Source organism: Mus caroli, unplaced genomic scaffold (assembly GCF_978045245.1).
Source record: "Mus caroli unplaced genomic scaffold, Mus_caroli_1 scaffold_13, whole genome shotgun sequence".
Classification (NCBI taxonomy): Eukaryota; Metazoa; Chordata; class Mammalia; order Rodentia; family Muridae; genus Mus; species Mus caroli.
In genome coordinates, this window is record NW_028227268.1 from 69,774,320 (window position 1) to 69,792,855 (window position 18,536).

At 43.6% G+C, this 18,536-nt stretch overlaps 1 protein-coding gene across 1 annotated transcript in view; it reads left to right on the forward strand.

The window, feature by feature from the left end:
* Positions 1 to 3,194: 3,194 nt before the first annotated feature.
* The window catches only part of Hspa4 (heat shock protein family A (Hsp70) member 4), a 42,434-nt gene continuing 27,092 nt past the window's right edge, over positions 3,195 to 18,536 (forward strand). The window contains exons 1-4 of the mRNA XM_021178214.3: positions 3,195 to 3,612; positions 13,559 to 13,616; positions 15,891 to 16,031; positions 18,026 to 18,148. Coding sequence (XP_021033873.1) covers positions 3,506 to 3,612; positions 13,559 to 13,616; positions 15,891 to 16,031; positions 18,026 to 18,148 — 429 coding nt within the window. The 5' untranslated portion in view covers positions 3,195 to 3,505. The remainder of the gene's footprint in view (positions 3,613 to 13,558; positions 13,617 to 15,890; positions 16,032 to 18,025; positions 18,149 to 18,536) is intronic.

Genomic DNA, 18,536 nt, shown 5'->3' on the forward strand with positions numbered 1-18,536 from the left:
CATAAACAATATTTATATATACATGTATATACATATATATTTATATACACACATATGGATACACACACACACCCCAATCAAAAAATTCATTTACTGTGCAAAGCCCTTAGGTTCAAACCCCAATACTTACTAAACAACAACACAAAACCCCACTCAGCCATTATTAGACATTCAGATTATTTTTACACTTATTCATTTATTTATGGCTATAGTTTTCTGTCATCCAAGTTGGCCTTGAATATATTCTGTTATTCTAGGGCTGGCCTGGTCCTTCTGCCACTACCTCTTGAGTGTGGGGTTACAGGCATGTACATCTATGCTCTGCTCCTTTTGGCCCTTGAATGTGTTGTTCTTTCTCTCCAAGGTCTCATGTAGTCCAGGCTGTCCTTTAACTATGTAGCTGACGTTAGTCTTGATCTTCTCCTGCTCCTACTGCTGCAGCCTTGTAACTGCTGGTATATCAGGAGTGGGCCATTCTCCCCAGCTTACTTTTTTCTAAAGGCTTGTTATGTGTTCATTTATAAGACCCTATTACCCTTTCCAGTAGCATCTGGTTATTGCCTTTAGTTCAAATGTGAGGATCTTCTGGTAATTGGCAAATTTAAAGATGGTACCATTTTGGCTACTAATGAATGAAATGCCTCCAGAGGCCGCAATAAATTCGGAGAGACTCTTCTTTCAAAGAAATGGTACGTGCTTTGTTTGCTTGGATATTAACTTCTTGAGTGATTACTCTTACTGGACCTGTCCTCTAGCAATATAAAACTTACTGTAGGCCATCCAATGAAAGGGCTGGCCAGAAGACTCTGCAGGTACCACCAGGCTTCATGTCTGAGTTCAATTCCTGGAACCCACAGTTGTCCTCTGATCTCTACATTTATACCATGGCACATAGATAAATTGATAAATGCAAGCTCAGCAGTTAACAGCACTGCCTGCTCTTTCAGAGATCCTGAGTTCAATTCCCATCAACCACATGGTGGCTCACAACTATCTGTAATGGGATCGGATGCCCTCTTCTGTTGTGTATGAAGAGAGCAATGGTGTATTCATATACATAAAATAAATACATCTTAAAAAAAAAAAAAACCAAGGAGCTGGAGAGATGGTTCATCAGTTAAGAGCACTGGCTACTCCTCCAAAGGTCTTGAGTTTAATTCCCAACAACCACATGATGGCTCACAACAATCTGTGATAGGATCTTATGCTCTCTTCTGGTATACCTGAAAACAGCTACAGTGTGCTCATATAAGTAAAAAACAAAACAAAACAACCCCAAAGAACCCTTTCTTGTTCAAACCATACTAAATACTAAATAATGTATTGCTTGTTTTCCCCTCTATCACGGCCTTTTTCTTTTGTGGAACGTTTTCTGAGTTGCCACTATTTTATGCCCATAACTCTCATTGTTAGATCAGGATTGATCGAGGTGATGTGGAAGTAAAAGGGAAGACCAACCTCTCACAGGATCAGAACCATGCCTAAATCAGAACAGCTGAAGGACAGATTTTCCTCCTTGGGTGTGGAGACTGTGTCGGGGCTGTAGGGGCTTGGGATTTTATAGGGCAGCAGAGGAAACTTTTGGGTGGGAAGATTTTTCTGCCGACCTACTTTGTGCTTTTCCATGCACATACATTTTGGTGGAGTCTTTACTATGTTGGCATCTATGCCAGGAGTCTGACATGTTGATCCCTGGTCTGGAGCTTTTCTACTCCTAAGTACCTGAAGGGAGTTTCTCAGGTTCTGAGGGCTTTAGGTTATTAACCCTCACATATTACCTTTGACTAGAAACTCTTTGCTCTCTCTCTCTCCTGATGGTGATAATCCAGTGTGTGTGTGTGTGTGTGTGTGTGTGTGCGCGCGCGCGCAACCGGTGTAGAAGTGCTGTGAGGGTGGCCATGTTCTATGAGGGCCGCCACGTGCTGCACAGAGGTTTGAGGGGAGAACAGATATCCCCTGTTGCTCTCTGATGTAGTTTTTGGAGGCAGGGTCTCTCTCTGAAACTGGAGCTCTAGTTTTTGGACTAGGCTGCTAGTCAGGGAGCCCCTCCAGTTAACCTCTAGTCTTTGTCCTGCTAGGTTCTCGATGATAGATCGATATTGGGATTCAAACCCCAGCCTGTATGGTTTCACAGCAAGTATTAACTGTGGAGCCATCTCTCCTGCACGGTTTACTGTGTTGAACACCGTTAGGCACCTTTGAACAAGAGGTGACAAAGAAGTGAAATTTAAAAATCCTTTCAATTTTGTGGTGTTGGGGATCCAGTCCAAGGCCCTGAGCCTGCAAGTGTTCTAGCACTGTAGTCCTCTATCTCCTCAGCCACAAAATAGCCAGAAACCGGGAAATTTAGGATTTTCCTCCTGCACTCTAGGTTAGTAATTACCAGAAACGCGTTGAAGCTGGTTCCCCTCCAGCTTTCGGCAACTGGCTAACGTAGTGGTCACTATAGTTTCAGATTCTTTAGTTTAACGCAGGGTGGGGGCATGGCTGTAAGTGGGTCCCAGCACTAAGGACAGAGACAAGCGCTTCCGAATTTCAAGGTCACCCTTGGAGACTGGCCTGCAGGACATTTTGTCCCCTCTCCACCTACTCTATATATTAATGTGTTAGCATTCACATAAACATGACACTGGTCTTAGACCTTCCACTCCATGGAGCATGTGACTTGGACCCTTGTGTCCAGCTCAGGGAAAACACCTAGGACTGAAAGGTCCCTCGTCTGATCATGGGAAGTGAGTGGGTAAAAGTAGGTGGAAGCGTGGCTTCGGATTCTTTTCGTTAGCGCTTGGTTTTAACACTGAGTTTTACGTAGAGCCGAGCTGAAACCCTTAGCGCCCTTAGCAGGATTAACTCGAGTTCACTGTGGGGCCTTAAGAAAAAACCCTGCAGAGAGCCTGCGAAGTCACTGCCGGAAGTCCCTCCGCGGTGACGAGCACGGCGGAAGTGGGTTCAATGCAGCTCCCCCACGAACTGTCTCATTCCCGCTTGCCTGACTTCTGGATGGGAGGCGCCCTGCAGCTCAAGGAGGATTGTGGGGGGCTTCTCCGCGCAGGCTCAGTGACCCATTTCGCGTCGGACCGCTTCCGTCCCCCCACTTCCTCTCCCGGTTCCTGTGCCAGGACGTGACGCCAGACTTCGTCAGACGGGAGGAGCCTCGGGAGGAAAAGCGTCTGAGCCGGGGTCTCGCGAGAACGTTTCGTTTCAGCGCAGTTCTCGCGCTGCAACCTTGCTCCTGTTGCAACGAGAGCCTTCGAGATCTTCTCCGCCTCCGCGACCGGCGCCTCCTCTGCGGCCGTGGAGCCGGAGCCGCGGCCCGAGCGGTAGAGGCCCCCGTCTTTCTCCAGGCCCCAAGCCTCCTAGCGGACGGTCGTCCGGCTTCGCCCGCCCAGCCGCGGCGCTCCACCGGCCCACGCGGCTCGCCCTCTTCCACGCGCCAGCCCCGCCGGGTTCCGTGTGCAGTGTCGGCGGCCGGCCCTGGGCCCGAGCCCGAGCAGTAGCCGGCGCCATGTCGGTGGTGGGCATAGACCTGGGCTTTCAGAGCTGCTATGTCGCTGTGGCCCGAGCCGGCGGCATCGAGACGATCGCTAATGAGTATAGCGACCGCTGCACGCCGTAAGTGGGGGGCTTGGCTGGCGGGGTCGCCTCGCTTTCCGGGCGAGGGTCCGCAGGAGACCCCCGCCGAGTGCCGGGTCGCCCGCGGCTGCCACCTGCTTCAGATCCTGGGCCTGTGCCAGGCACGAGGCCTTTTCGCGCGGGCCAAACGAAGGCTTTGAGCCGGTACTCTGATCGGCGGAGGGCAGGAGCAGGAACTGAAAGAGAAGGCGGGCCTGAGACCGTGGGATGGACCGACCGCTCTCACCTCTTTTTTTGGGGGAGTGGGGGTTGGGTGGTTCGGTCTGAAACGAGGTCCAGGGCTTGCTGAGCTCGTCGAACCCAATAGAGGTTCGAACTCGGCCCACGGCGAGCATTTAATAAAAGTTAACTTGCAAGATTGTGGCTTCGGGACTGGGAAGCGGTCTGAGTCCCACGTGAGTGGGGGCGGGGTGGTGCCCGGAAGATGTGGAGTCTTGAGTACCCACGGCAGGCCCTTTCTCCAGGCAGCTCGCAGTTGGGGTGGCCAGGATACCTAACGAAATTGAATAAAGTCCATGCTTTTCTTGATAGCGTTTTAATTCCCTTCTTTCGTTTTTGGATATTGAGTTAGGTTGGGTCATTCCTTACCCAGGCTGCTCACCTATTCCTTAATAGCGTTAGTTTTTCATGCTAATGAATTCCAGCCGGAAGGTTGCCACAATTGTTAATGCATGACTCAAGGGCTCTTTTTGACTTCTAGAACTTACATGAAGTTATGGGACCAGTATAGACAAATCTGCAAAAAAAAAAAAAAAAAAAGATGACTCACCCAGAGCTTGCTGGAGTAAAAGGGAGTCTACTTTTTAGACATATGTAGGATTTTTTTTCAACATTTAGCCCAGGATGACCTAAAATTTTCATTCTGCTTCTGTCTCCTAGAATCTGGCATTACAGGTGTGTTAAAGAATTTATTTATCTGGCGCTGGTGGCACAGGCCTTTAATCCCAGCTCTCGCAGGGAGGCAGAGGCAGACTGATTGCAGTGAGTTCGAGGCCAGCCTGGTTCATAGAGACCATTTCAGGACAGGCAGGGCTACGCAGAAAAGAAAGCTCTGTCTTAAAAAAAGATGTTAATCTACTGAATTCCTTTAGATAAACTTTGGAAGAAGCTCTGTTGCTTCTGGGTTCACAGTCCCAGATCATTGTTTTTATCTTGTTTTTAACCAACCTTCTGAGGCAGGTTTCCTACATCCCAGACTGTTCTGAAATAACTTTGTGTCTGGGAATGACTCTTAACCCTCCTACCTTCATCTCCCAAGTGTACATGTGTACAGGCTCAACACCCAGTTTGATGTACAGTGGGGGCTTGAATCCAGGGCTTCATGCATATAAAACAAGCACTCTACCAAGTAAGCTATTGTCTGGCACTTGGTGCCACAGAGCTCTGGTACCATTATCAGAGTCAGTTTTCACCGTCCCTTCCCGCCCCAGTGCCAAGCTCTTTTCCCATTTGTCCTTTTTAAGCTAGGTATTTGAGTAGTCTTTGTTTGTTTGTTTGCTTGTTTCTTTCCTTTTTTTTTTTTTTTTTTTTTTTTGAGACGAGTTTCTCTGTGTAGCCCTGGCTGTCCTGGAACTCACTTTGTAGACCAGGCTGGCCTCAAACTCAGAAATCCGCCTGCCTCTGCCTCCCGAATGCTGGGATTAAAGGTGTGCGCCACCACGCCTGGTGGTATGAGTTTTTTTTTTTTTTTTTTTTTTTTTAAGATTTATTTATTATTACATCTAAGTACATTGTAGCTGTCTTCAGATGCACCAGAAGAGGACTTCAAATCTCATTATGGATGGTTGTGAGCCACCATGTGGTTGCTGGGATTTGAACTCAGGACCTTCAGAAGAGCAGTCGGTGCTCTTAACCACTGAGCCATCTCTCCAGCCCATGAGTAGTATTTCTACAGAAGTATCTCATACTGGCATTTGAGAAGTTAAAAATTTTTGCTTCTAGTCATTTTAGCACTAATTTCGTATTTGGTAATGATGCTGCTGGTTCCTCACTTTTGAGAAGGTCATCTTTCCAAGAAATTTCAACAGGCTGAGCTGAAGATTTGGCTCTTTGGTCCTCATCTACTTAGAATTGAACATACTTAGCCGGGCCTTTGGGCAGAGCCTTGACCTGCAGAAGCCTGAGGCTTGGGAAACGCTGCTCCTACCTAGCCTTCCTTTAGATTGCCTGAACCTGCTCCTCTCTTAGTTTGCCATGAGTTTCAGTATTTGAAACTTTAGGAGTTGTTTTCTGTTGGCAGTTAAATTTGCATAAGGATTGAATAGGTCATTAAGTAATCCTGTGATTGTGCACACTGCATGCATACTTCTTTGCCTTAGTTTTCCTATGTGTTTCCCCTGACTCGGGGCTTGTTTTATTTTATGTTTTTAAGACAGGCTACATAGCTGTGGCTGCTCTAGAACTCAATGCTGGGAGTAAAGGTGTGCACCACCACACCCGGCTGTATTTTTTTATTTTTATGACAAGGCCTGACTCTTAGGCTAGCTTTGAGGGAACTACAGAACTGCAGCCTCCTGAGTGCTGGCATCACAGGTGTGCACCACTATGTCTGGCTTCATTTAAATACTCCGAACTATGCATTTGATTAACAGATTTCTATGTTGGAGGTGTGGCCTTAAAAATCAGAGCAGAAAGTTCAGAGTCTTTTCAGGCTGTGGGAGAATAGATTTAAAAGTATGCAGAGCCTGTGTTGTACGTTTCTTCCAAGGTGAAAGTGTAAAGGTGTGGGTCTCTGGTTTGACTGTGACAGGGAGATGCACCTCATTTGTATTCTAACACACTCCCAGTTCAACCTAATTCTGTAAAGGCAGATGAAAACCTTATGTACTTCATTGATTATTTCACATGGGGGTTTACTTGAACTTGAGGAGTAGCCAAATCTTTGCCTTTCCATCTCCTTTGTTTTAGTGGATTATGTAGTGTGACTATGTGGCTGTGTTAAGCACTGGAGATACTATGATGAATAACAAAATGCTCAGTCTTGCCATCATGGGCATGGTAATGGAAAAAGCCACAGGCTAAACAAGAACATTCTATTACTATCTGGTGAAGAACAAGATGGAAAAGTACAGAATATGGTGTAACTGACATAACTAGGTGTGGGCTGCTTCTAAAAGGTCATTTGTGACCTGGAAGGTAGGCACGAGTTCACATGGAGGCCACGGTGGGTTTGAAGGAGTTATTTGAGCAAATGGGAAGGCCTGGGGCAAATAAGTGTTTTTACAGATTGAGAGGATGGCACATCTTGAGGCAAGGCTTGGGGAATGGTTAAGATTTCTCTTGTTAGTGCAGTAGAAAGTGAGCCAGTTTTTTTTTTTAAAGATTTATTAATTATATGTAAGTACACTGTAGCTGTCTTCAGACACACCAGAGGAGGGTATCTGACCTCATTGTGGGTGGTTGTGAGCCACCACGTGGTTGCTGGGATCCAAACTCAGGACCTCCAGAAGAGGAGTCAGTGCTCCTAGGCAGCCCAGCACTCTTAAGGCAGAGGCAGGTGGATATCTGACTTTGAGGCTAGCCTGACTTTGTCTACAGAGCAAGTTCTATTGCTACACAGACTCTGTCTCAAAAAGCAAAGAGAAATGGCTTCTGAGAAAGTAAGAATGGATATGAGAAAAGGAAAGAGGTTGATACCGAGGAGATTGCCTTGTGTGGTAGCAGTGGGAGAGAAATGAGCAGCTTTTGAGTAAACCTGAGTTTTTAAACTTAATTTCTTACTCTAGCATTATGCATGTTTTATTGAGCACATTTGCCATGGTGTGGGTGTGGAGGTCAGGGACAGCTTGGAAGAGTTCTACCATAATGTGACCCAGGTATTGAACTATGTAGCCAAGAGTGACCTTGAGTTCCTTCAGCTTTTGATCCTTCAGCTTCCACTTGCTGAGTGCAGGGGTTATATGTGTACACCAGTATGCCTGGCCTGCTTTTATTCTTCACTCAGTGCATAGAATATAGTATAATACCAGAATATTTGCCAGTAGTCTATTTTTGTATTTCTCTCTCTCCTTGAAGACAGACTTGTGTCTGACTCAAATTCATGATCCTCCTGCCTCAGTTTCCTGAGCATTGATATTCTAGGCCTGATCTGCCATACCTGGACCTGATTAATACTCTGTTAGCTATATTATAATGACACTAAGATGAAACCATGGAGCCGGGCGTGGTGGCGCACGCCTTTAATCCCAGCACTCGGGAGGCAGAGGCAGGCGGATTTCTGAGTTCGAAGCCAGCCTGGTCTACAAAGTGAGTTCCAGGACAGCCCGGGCTATACAGAGAAACCCTGTCTCGAAAAACCAAAAAAAAAAAAAAAAAAAAAAAAAAAAAAAAAAAAAAAAAAGATGAAACCATGGAAATTTGTGCACTTTTTAAAAAAAGATTTATTTATTATATATAAGTACTCTGAAGCTGTCTTCAGACACACCAGAAGAGGGTCTCAGATCTCATTACGGATGGTTGTGAGCCACCATGTGGTTGCTGGGATTTGAACTCAGGACCTTTGGAAGAGCAGTCAGTGCTCTTATTCACTGAGCCATCTCTCCAGCCCCCCCTTTTTAAAACATTTATCTAATTTGTGCACTATTAAGCATTTTACCTGTTTTTAATGTGTATGGGTGTTTTGACTGCATGTATCCATACACCATATGTGTAGTGCCCTCGGAGGCCAGAGTGCATTTATGATTCCCTGGAAGTGGAGTTATAAACAGTTCTTACTTGCTGTGGGGTGCTGGGAACCAAACCTCTGTTCTCTCAAGAGCAGCAAGTACTCAGTTCACAGACCTCTGTCTAGCCCCCCACCCTTAATTTTTTTACTTATGTAATTTTATGTGTGTCTCTATATGTGTACTTTGGAGGCTGGAGGCTAGTCTGGGAGTTGGCTTTCAGTCCTCAGGCTTGATAGTAATTGTGTACCTGCTGAGCTATCTTGCTGGCCCTGCTCCTTTAAATATGTAGTGCTTACTAAGAGTTTGTTTAATTTAGGAGCTGCAAACTTTTTTTTTTTTTTTTTTAAAGATTTACTTATATCTCAGTACACTGTAGCTGTCTGCAGACACACCAGAAGAGGGCGTTAGATCTCATTACGGGTGGTTGTTGGGATTTGAACTCAGGACCTTCAGAAGAGCAGTCCTCCATCTGAGCCATCTCTCCAACCCTGCAAACTTTTGAGACATGGTTTTTCTACATAGCCAGAACTCAGTACGTTCCAAGCTGTTGCTGAATTTACAGAGATCCACCTGCTTCTGCCTACTGAGTGTTTGGATTAAAGGGGTGTATCGTGCTACATCCAATTTAGGAACTGCAGATCTTAAAATCTGAGTTTCTTAGCATATTTGGTATTAACTTGTTGTTATTTTCTAGTTCTAGTTTAAGGCCAGTATCCAGACAGTGCTCTTTAAGGGAATCTGCATTAGCAGACCAGCCAGCTGAAGAGACAGGTCTGTTGAAGAACGTGAGCTCGAGTAATTCTCTCTGCCCTCAGTGACACGACCACCCTGTGTTTAAGGATCTCGACATTCATCTTAACCTGTTGAAATGCATAAATATTTGGCTAGTATCTCATCTGAAAAAGTTAGAGCGAGTGTTCTCTGCCTGAAAAGTAGGATTCAGTTTAGAACAGAGGATCTTGAGCTTAAACGTGAACTCGTTTCCTGGAGTGGCAGTTTGTAATTTGGAATGGAGGAAAAGTAGTGTCAGGCTGTTACTGTGTGATTGTTCTTAGGGGTTTGTGCAGGGTTGGCTGATTGTAGTAAAGTGCACAGATATAATAACTACAGGCAAAACACCCTTGCAGATAAAAGGAAAGCACAGATGCTTACTGTCTGCAGTCTTTAACAGCCCTGATTTTTGAATTCTGGGGTTGCAATTTACTAGCCGTTTATAAAGCACTTGTCTTGAGTGAGGTTTTTCTTTTTTAAATTATTATATGTAAGTACACAGTAGCTGTCTTCCCCCAGAAGAGAGCATCAGGTCTCATTACAGATGGTTGTGAGCCACTATGTGGTTGCTGGGATTTGAACTCAGGACCTTCAGAAGAGCAGTCAGTGCTTTTACCCACTGAGCCATCTCGCCAGCCCTTGAATGAGTTTTTAAGATGAACAAGTATAAATAATTTTAAAGAAAGATAGGTGGTTAGATTTTAGAGGACAGCTTGGAAAGCCAATTTTTAGAGGAAATAATTTGGTATATTTTTGTATGAAACCTAGTCTATATGGCTTTTTGAAGCTGTAATAGTTGGGTTTTTTTTTTTTTTTTTTTTTTTGGTTTTTCGAGACAGGGTTTCTCTGTGTAGCCCTGGCTGTCCTGGCACTCACTTTGTAGACCAGGCTGGCCTCGAACTCAGAAATCCGCCTGCCTCTGCCTCCCGAGTGCTGGGACTAAAGGCGTGCGCCACCACGCCCGGCTCAATAGTTGGGTTTTTTATTATTATTTATGTTTGCAGTCTGTGATACGAGCTTTTTAGAAGTGGATAATCAAAAAATGGTCTTTAGCAATGTATTGAGATGGATGCTGTAATTTCTCCCATATAATGTAAGTAAACTACATTTCAGACTAGGAATGGCCCAGCTTGAAAGAAGCCCATAGTATGTTTATAAAGCCTCAGCAACTTGTCCATGCTTGTCTCCATCACCTATAGTGATTGCAGAGTAGAAATGCTGCAGGTCTCAGTACTAGTTCATGGGGTACTATGTGATGAGTCCTTGAGAATTTTATGTATATATAAATATATACAATGTAATTTGGACATACCTACCCCTTCCTCCTCCTTATTCTTGCTGGATACCTGCTTCCCATATCCTTTCACCCCAACTTCATCTCCCACCCTCAGAACCCAGTGAGACTAATACCTGCTTACAACATTGCCAGTGCACTTTGAATTCATGTTACTGGTCCTTTCTCCTCCCACCATAACTTGAACACAGGATGTCATGTGATCTCAGGTATCTGGTTTAGTCTCTACCACTGAGTTGTACCCTCAGCGAATTTATTTATTCTTCAACAGTTTCATCCAGATATATAATATATTCTGGTCACACTTGCCTTTCCCCCACCCCTGTGACTTAATACTTTTGAGGTTAGAGTTTGAACAAAGGGCTACAGGAAAAATGGAAGACCAATAACATTGCCTTACGTTAGGATTGTGTTCTTGTATAGTTCAGAAGGCAGATCTGGTGATTTGTAGAAAGATGGAAGTTTGCCAAGCGTTAGTTAGGCTAGGCAACCTTTTTGGAGTGGGATTAATGGAGTAAGGATATTTTTTTTAAAGGGCAGTGTGGCTTGTGATAGCGCATTTAAGTGGTTTCTTAGGAGATTTCTTTCTTTTCTTTTTAAAACCTGCTCTTTTAAAAAAGGGACTACTTCTGTCTCTGCCCAAACAGAGCTCAGGACTCAGAGAAAAGCCCCTAAGCTCCCTGGCTGTGTTCTGTCTGCCATGGACAACATAGCATACCGAGGCCTGTACCACCTTGTAGATGAGCTTAGAGGGTTCTTAGCCTCTGAAGCTCAGAGAGGCCTCAATTCTCTCCAGCCCCCGCCATTAGTGTAATGTAAACATCTTTATCTTTTATTTTGTGTGTGAGCTCATGAGTGGATATATAAATATATACAATGTAATGCCTGTGGGGTGCAGAAGACAGCAGCTTATGACAAATCAGTTCGATTCCACCTTGTGGGGCCTGGGATTAAATGTAGGCTGTCATGCTTGGTTGGCCCCTCCAGGACTCTTCCGTCTTGTTCTGCTGAATTGGAAAATGAAGTTTCATATTCAGGAGGGTTAGAGAGTGTCAAAGCTGGAGTATGAAGTACAGAGACATGGTCTGAGTCCATCACTTTCAGACCTTAGAGGAGTCAACTTACTCTACTGATGACATTCCTTTTCTCTCTGATGAAGGAGGTAAGATGGGATGCTTCTGAGGATAAGCAGGATAATACGTGAAGTAAGCAACCCATAGAGTCACCATTAATAAAGAAGGAAAGAAGAGATCAGTTACTGGAAAGGGAGATGACATATGAGCATAAAGAGAATATGACCTGGTTCTAGGGGTATTAGCATGCAAATCAAATGTACATAGCAAAAGCATCAACTCCCTAGTTAGTAACTTACTTTTTTTTTTTTTTTTTTTTGGTTTTTCGAGACAGGGTTTCTCTGTGTAGCCATGGCTGTCCTGGAACTCACTTTGTAGACCAGGCTGGCCTGGAACTCAGAAATATGTCTGCCTCTGCCTCCTGAGTGCTGGGATTAAAGGCGTGCACCACCACGCCCGGTGTAACTTACTTTTTAAACATAAGAGTGTTTTGTTTATAACATACAAACAGGATTCTGTTTTTTCTTTTTAAAAGAAGCAGCAAAGGAGGTTAGAATAATGTCTCAGAGTACATGCAGTTCTTTCAGAGGACTCGAGTTCAGTTCCTAGCACCCACTTCTGGCAGCTCATGACTGCCTGTAATTCCAGCTTTAGGAGATAGATCTGACATCCCTCTGTCTTCCTCAATCATATGCAGACATATGTGTAGACATAATAATAATACAGATTTTCAAAAAGCAAGTAGCCCAATCCAGTATATGTATGATTGATTTGGAATAGTGTTAGGTGGGAGTAAATTTTCTTGGCAGTATACTATTTTGTTTTGTCTGGAAGATCTAAATAAATTATTCTTTTTTTCTTTTCTTAATATTTTTTATTAGGTATTTTCTTCATTTACATTTCCAATGCTATCCTAAAAGTCCCCCATACCCTCTCTAAATTATTATTTTTTCACACAAGTAGGGCAGGACTGTTTTGCTTATTTCTATTTTATATCAATGAGTGTAATATGTGTGTGTCTGTGTATTACTTGCATACCTGGTACCTACAGAGGTCAGAAGAGGGCACCAGATTCCCTGAAGTGGAGTTAAAGATGGTTGTGAACTGCAGTATTGGTGCTGGGATTAGAACTCCTGTTCTCTAGAAGTACAGGAAATGCTCTTTCTTAACCACTGAACCCAAGAGTTGTCTTTAAGTTTTTATAGGCTGTATTCTTTGTTTGTTTTCAAGACAGGGTTTCTCTGGAGTTCCTGGAACTCACTCTGCATGCACTCTGTAGACCAGGCTGGCCTCAAACTCAGAAATCTGCCTGTGTCTTCCTCCCAAGTGCTGGAATTAAAGGCGTGTGCCACCACTGCCTGGCAACTCTGTTCATTTTGAAACTGAGCTGTGTTAAAAAAAACAAGACTGCTTGATCTGATAGGGGAACATGTTGCTTTGTACTAAAATTTGAACATGGGATGTGGAAGTTTAGGGTGGTAGGTCTTGTCCACCTTTCTTTAGTATTTTAAACAGGTGGTTATCAAGACCTGTGCTCCAGCTTTGAAATGACAGAATTCATCCTAAGGCAGCCTATTTCATGGATAGTTTTATAAAATAGAAATGTCAAAATCATAGATAGGTCATGTGCTGTTAAAATATGTGGCTTACACCTTAAATCACATATAAGCAACACTATTTGAATTCAGCAGATTATATTGTGTGTTTGACAGTAATAATAATTAGGGCCGGAGAGATGGTTCAGTGCTTAAGAGCACTGTTCTCTCTCAGAGGTCCGGAGTTCAATTCCCAGGAACCACATGGTGGCTCACAACCATCTGTAATGGGATCCAGTGCCATCTTCTGGTGTATCCGAAGAGAGCAATGGTGTACACACATACATAAAATAATCTTTAAAAACAAAACCAAAACAAACAAAAAATAATTAAAAAGAGGCCGCAAATTTAAGGAGAGTGGGAAAGGTGTGTGGGAAGGGTTGGAAGGAGGCGGGAAATGATGTAATGACATTTTAATTCAAATGTTTAAAAAAAAAACATGGAGTTTAAGTGATACTCAGATCTTACCTGCAGGGGTTTCAGATGTATTATAATAAAGTCTGATTCCTCAATGTTTTTATCTTTTAGGGCTTGTGTTTCTTTTGGTCCTAAGAATCGTTCAATTGGAGCAGCAGCTAAGAGCCAGGTATAGTTCTATCTTCCTCCCAAAATGACTTATTTCTCTGATTTATCTTTATTGTCACTCAGCACCAGAGCCCTCTTTGATGTACTTATGGATTTTCTTTTCTTTTCTTTTCTTTTCTTTTCTTTTCTTTTCTTTTCTCTTCTCTTCTCTTCTCTTCTCTTCTCTTCTCTTCTCTTCTCTTCTCTTCTCTTCTCTTCCTTTCTTTCTTTCTTTCTTTCTTTCTTTCTTTCTTTGATGTAGGTTCTTGCTATATGTCCTAGGTTGTCTTAGAACTCTGTAGCTCAGGCTGGCCTTGAACTCAGTCTTCCTGCCTCAGCTTCTCATGTGCTATGTGCCTGCACTCTTAAACAGAGTTAACTTTTGGTATTTTAAATGCTCTTTGAAACTATTCAAAGGCCTTTCACCTTTATATCTAAAGTTATTGTTAAGCAGGCGCCACAGGAAAGGCCTCTAGACCTGAATAGGCTTGGTAACAACATGCATTGTTCTTTGTCAACAAGGATCTTGATATATTTGCTTGTTTCTTAGTAACCAGAGCAACAGAAGCTCCAAGAATCTGTTACCCTGAATGTCTGAGGTAGCTGTAGAGTTAAGGAATTGCATGTTTGACCTCGATACAGTTCAGTCTGGAGCAGCAAATATGTGAGTAGCTTTTTTGACAGACAGGACCCAAAATGAGCCTAAGATGCTGTTGGGGTTGGGGAGATGACTCAGTGAGTGGTAAAGTGCTTCTCTTAGAAAATGAACTGGGAAGAAGTAGAGGAAAAAACTGGACATTGACTTTATGTGCACATAAAAATCAGAGAAGTTTCTTGCCTGGGAATGGACATCAGTTGGTAGCATGCATGAGTCCTGGGTTCAGTCCCTAGCACTACATAAAAACACTCAGTTTGTTTTATAATCGCAGCACTTGAGTGATAGTGTCTTAGTTAGGGTTTCTATTGTAGCAACGAAATTCCATGACCAAAAAGCAAGTTGGAGAAGAAAGGATTGATTGGGTTTATGCTTCTACATCACTGTTAATCACCAAAGTCAGTCAGGACAGGAACTCAAGCAGGAGCTGATGCAGAGGCTATTGGCTTGCTCTCCACAGCTTGTTCAGTCTGCTGTTTTTGTTTTTGTTTTTTGAGACAGGGTTTCTCTGTGTAGCCCTGGCTGTCCTGCAACTCACTCTGTAGACCAGGCTGGCCTGGAACTGAGAAATCCGCCTGCCCCTGCCTCCCAAGTGCTGGGATTAAAGGCGTGCGCCACCACTGCCCAGCAATTTTCGACTTTATAAGCATCTAGAAGTGTTTCTTTTCTAAGTAAGATCATGCTACACAGCATTTTTCCTATTAGAAGTGGAAAAAATTATTTTTCCACTTAAAAAGTATTACCCTTACAGTATTTCAGTATTTGGAGATAAAGTTTTCACTTCTCTGTTACAAGAATAGTTGGAAACACTCTTCCAAATAGCCTTTGTTCTGTAAATGTTCTCTGGTCGTTTTTCCTTCATGGGGCTGTATGTGCATGTGCGCTAGAGAGTGAATCCAGAGTGCTGTACATGCTGGGTGTGTACTACTTACAACTTTAATGATATTTATGAATTTGTAAGTATTGATGAGTTTGTTCTTGGAAAGTTTGAAGCATAAACTGTGAGCAGTTTTAGAAGCTAATAGTTTCTGGAAATATTAAAGGTTTAGGAACAAAATATTTTGGTAAGTGCAGTGGCCTGACTTGATGGAGAGGAAAAACATGCTCTAGATAGTCTTCAGCCTTGCCAGTGGGACCCATGTAAGTCCCTTGTTCTCATTTTGCTTGATTTAGAAGGATTGAATGTCTAAAGAAAATTGAAACTTGGACACCTTTTCCTTACATGTCATTACTTCCTGCTCCTTTTTTGTGTGTTTGAGCATTTGTAAGATTGTTACATTAGATGGATTGGTGAAGTAGCCATGTTCTCCTGTCCCACAGTAGAGTTTTACCAGGGACACATGGTTAGAAATAAAGAATAGGACAGTTTATTAAGAAAGGGAAAGTACGCATGAGAGAGAGTGTAGGCCAGGCACCTGGGGGAGAAGCATATCTTAGAAGCCTTTTGTGTGTGTGTGCACATGTGTACTCGAGGTGTTCTTCTTACGACATCTCCCTACATAGCCCTGGTTGGTCTAGAACTTGGTAATTTTTCTGTTTTTATCCCTAGAAGGAAATTTGGCGAATTAAAAGGATCCTAACTAACCCAAGGCTGTTGAAAATTGGAAATAGAATGGTTTTTCTATGCATTTTCTTTTTTAGGTAATTTCTAATGCCAAGAACACAGTTCAAGGGTTTAAAAGATTTCATGGGCGTGCATTCTCCGATCCATTTGTGGAAGCAGAAAAATCTAATCTTGCATATGATATTGTGCAGTTGCCCACTGGATTAACGGGCATAAAGGTAAGGATCTGCTGATACTGTGTTATGAGGCCCTATTTCATCAGTTCAGTGTGTGTTAGTGTAGTTCTCGTGAAGCTGTAATGAACATTCTCTTTACACCTTTATTTTTATCATACACGAACGAGGCTTTTTTTTCCACGTATGAGTATTTTGCCTGCATGTGTGTTAGTGTTCTGTGTATGCCTGTGCTCTTGGAGTTCAGAAGAAGATACTGGATCCTCTGGGGCTGGAGTTACGGTTTTGCACCCTCCTGTGTGGGTGACCTTATAATGCAAATGTTAAAGAACATTTCTTGCGGATTAAGGCTGATAGTCTTTGAATGATAGTGATAGTTTATGAGCTATTGATGGTGCTGTTTCTCTGCATTGGAAATCTGGGGAGAGACATTAACTCTGTCACTGCTATTGGTAGTGTTCACAGAGAGAGCCACCTTTCCAAGGTGATATTAGTGAAGTCTTATAGAAGAGCAGGCCAAAGTATAGCTTGTTTTCATTAGCCAGTCTCACTGCTGTAGTCATGTCAGTAGGACTGAAGCTGCAAACAGATGTTCTAGGGAAGAGTGCACTTTGTCTTTGAAACACTCACAGAAGAATCTCTGCAGCAGTAGTGACCCCATCACACTAAGGCTGGGATATAGGCTGGGGTGCTAACCTGTATCTCCTACAGTGGAGTAATAGGAATGTAGGCCAGTGAGCATAAGAGCATGTGTTATGGTTGTGGTTTTTGAGACAAGATCTTATTCTGTAGCCTAGGCTAGCCTTGAATTCACCTGCCTTGGCCTCCTGAGTGCTGAGATTACACGTGTTAGCCACCATCCTCAGCCCGGTGTGGTATTTGAGATCACAGCAGTTGTAGAACTAAGAATCCTGAGAATCTTAATTGAGATTCAAATGAAGCTGGGAGTAGATCTCAGTAGTAGAGCAATTTATGAGGTCCAGATTCAAATCTGGTACCACAAAAAAAATACACCCCGCAGAAATGAAGAAGCAGAGCAGTGAAGTTCTGCCACTGTAGCTGAGAACTGAGAGATGAGGAGCAGAGGTTCTCCTTAAGATGGATTACCTCCCGGTGCTTGTCACCAAGGCTCCGTGTTTGTGAACTACATTTACAGAGTTGTTCTCTGTGTGTTCCTCTATACATACTGTGGCACGCACCCCCCCCCCTCAAATAAATGTAATTTAAAAGTGATGACTAGGTTTATGTAAGGTAACTGTGTCATTCGTCTCAGAAGAGTTTGAATGGCTCACTGAGGGAAAGCGGAAAAGGTATTGTGAGGAAATGGGGACTTGTTACAGTCAGGAAACAGGGCAGATGTGTAGAAAAAGAAGGAAAGAAGATCTGGGGGAACTGGTCTGTCTCTGTAGACAGAGGGACTGTCTAGTCATAGGGACTGACCAAAAGCCCAGCAAGGTCAGTAGGTGGGGCAGGTTATGAAGGGACTCAGTGAGGGAAGTCTGTCCCTGTCTCTGTGAAGTGATCCAGTGTCAGCTTGTGCCTCAGGGTTGGAGGGAGATGCTTGCTCAGTCAAGCTCCTCCAAGTTGAAAGAGGTTCTGTTTTGGATGTTAGCTGCTGGGTGGGGCTAAGGGTAGAAGGATGGGTTATCAAAGGCAGAGCTTTATCATGAAACATTTCCTGAGACCTGGTCATCATTTATTCTTTAACCCAGTAAACATTTATTGTGACTGTGTGGGTTCTGGGGCAAAACCACCTGTGTCCTGGTTGGGGAGACGACTAATGTGAACACAGTATCCGATGGCGAGGCAGTCTCTCCTAGCAGTCCTGTTCATGGCAGGCGGGATGGTTTGCCTTCGGATCAGGTCATTGCCTCAAGGTTTGCTTTACGTTGTGATTGTCTTTTGCTGAATGGCATGTATATTAAACAAAAACGTAACATTCTTTGTAAAGATGACATTCTTCAGTCCCCTCCTGAGGTACTGCTCCATTGACTAGGACGTGAAGTGGACTAAAATTGGATCCCTTTGTCTTGTTGCAGGTTACATATATGGAAGAAGAGAGGAATTTTACCACGGAACAAGTGACTGCCATGCTTTTGTCGAAACTGAAGGAGACAGCAGAGAGTGTCCTTAAGAAGCCGGTGGTAGACTGCGTTGTCTCGGTGAGTTGGGCTCGAGCTGCCTTAAGAACCAGAGAGGAAAATGTTTTACTGCAAGTACAAATTGTACGTGTTGTGTGGCCGTGGTGTTTTGAGAAGTTCCTGCTTTGGCACAGTCTTGCTGTGTAGTCCAGGCTGCCCCAGTAGTTAATGTGTCTGCCTCGGTCTCCCATGTGTTTGGGATTGTAATGTGATACCATGCTCAGAAATCTAGCTTTCATTTTCTTTGGTTTTCTTCCTTTTTCTTTTTCTAGTTTTGGAGACAGGATCTCACTGTGTAGTGTGGGCTGGCCTGAGCTTGCTATGTAGACCAACGTGGTCTTGCACTTGGCTGCTATTCTTCTCCCCGAGCCTCTTGCCTGTGCTGGAATTCCAGGCATGGCTCAGCTTG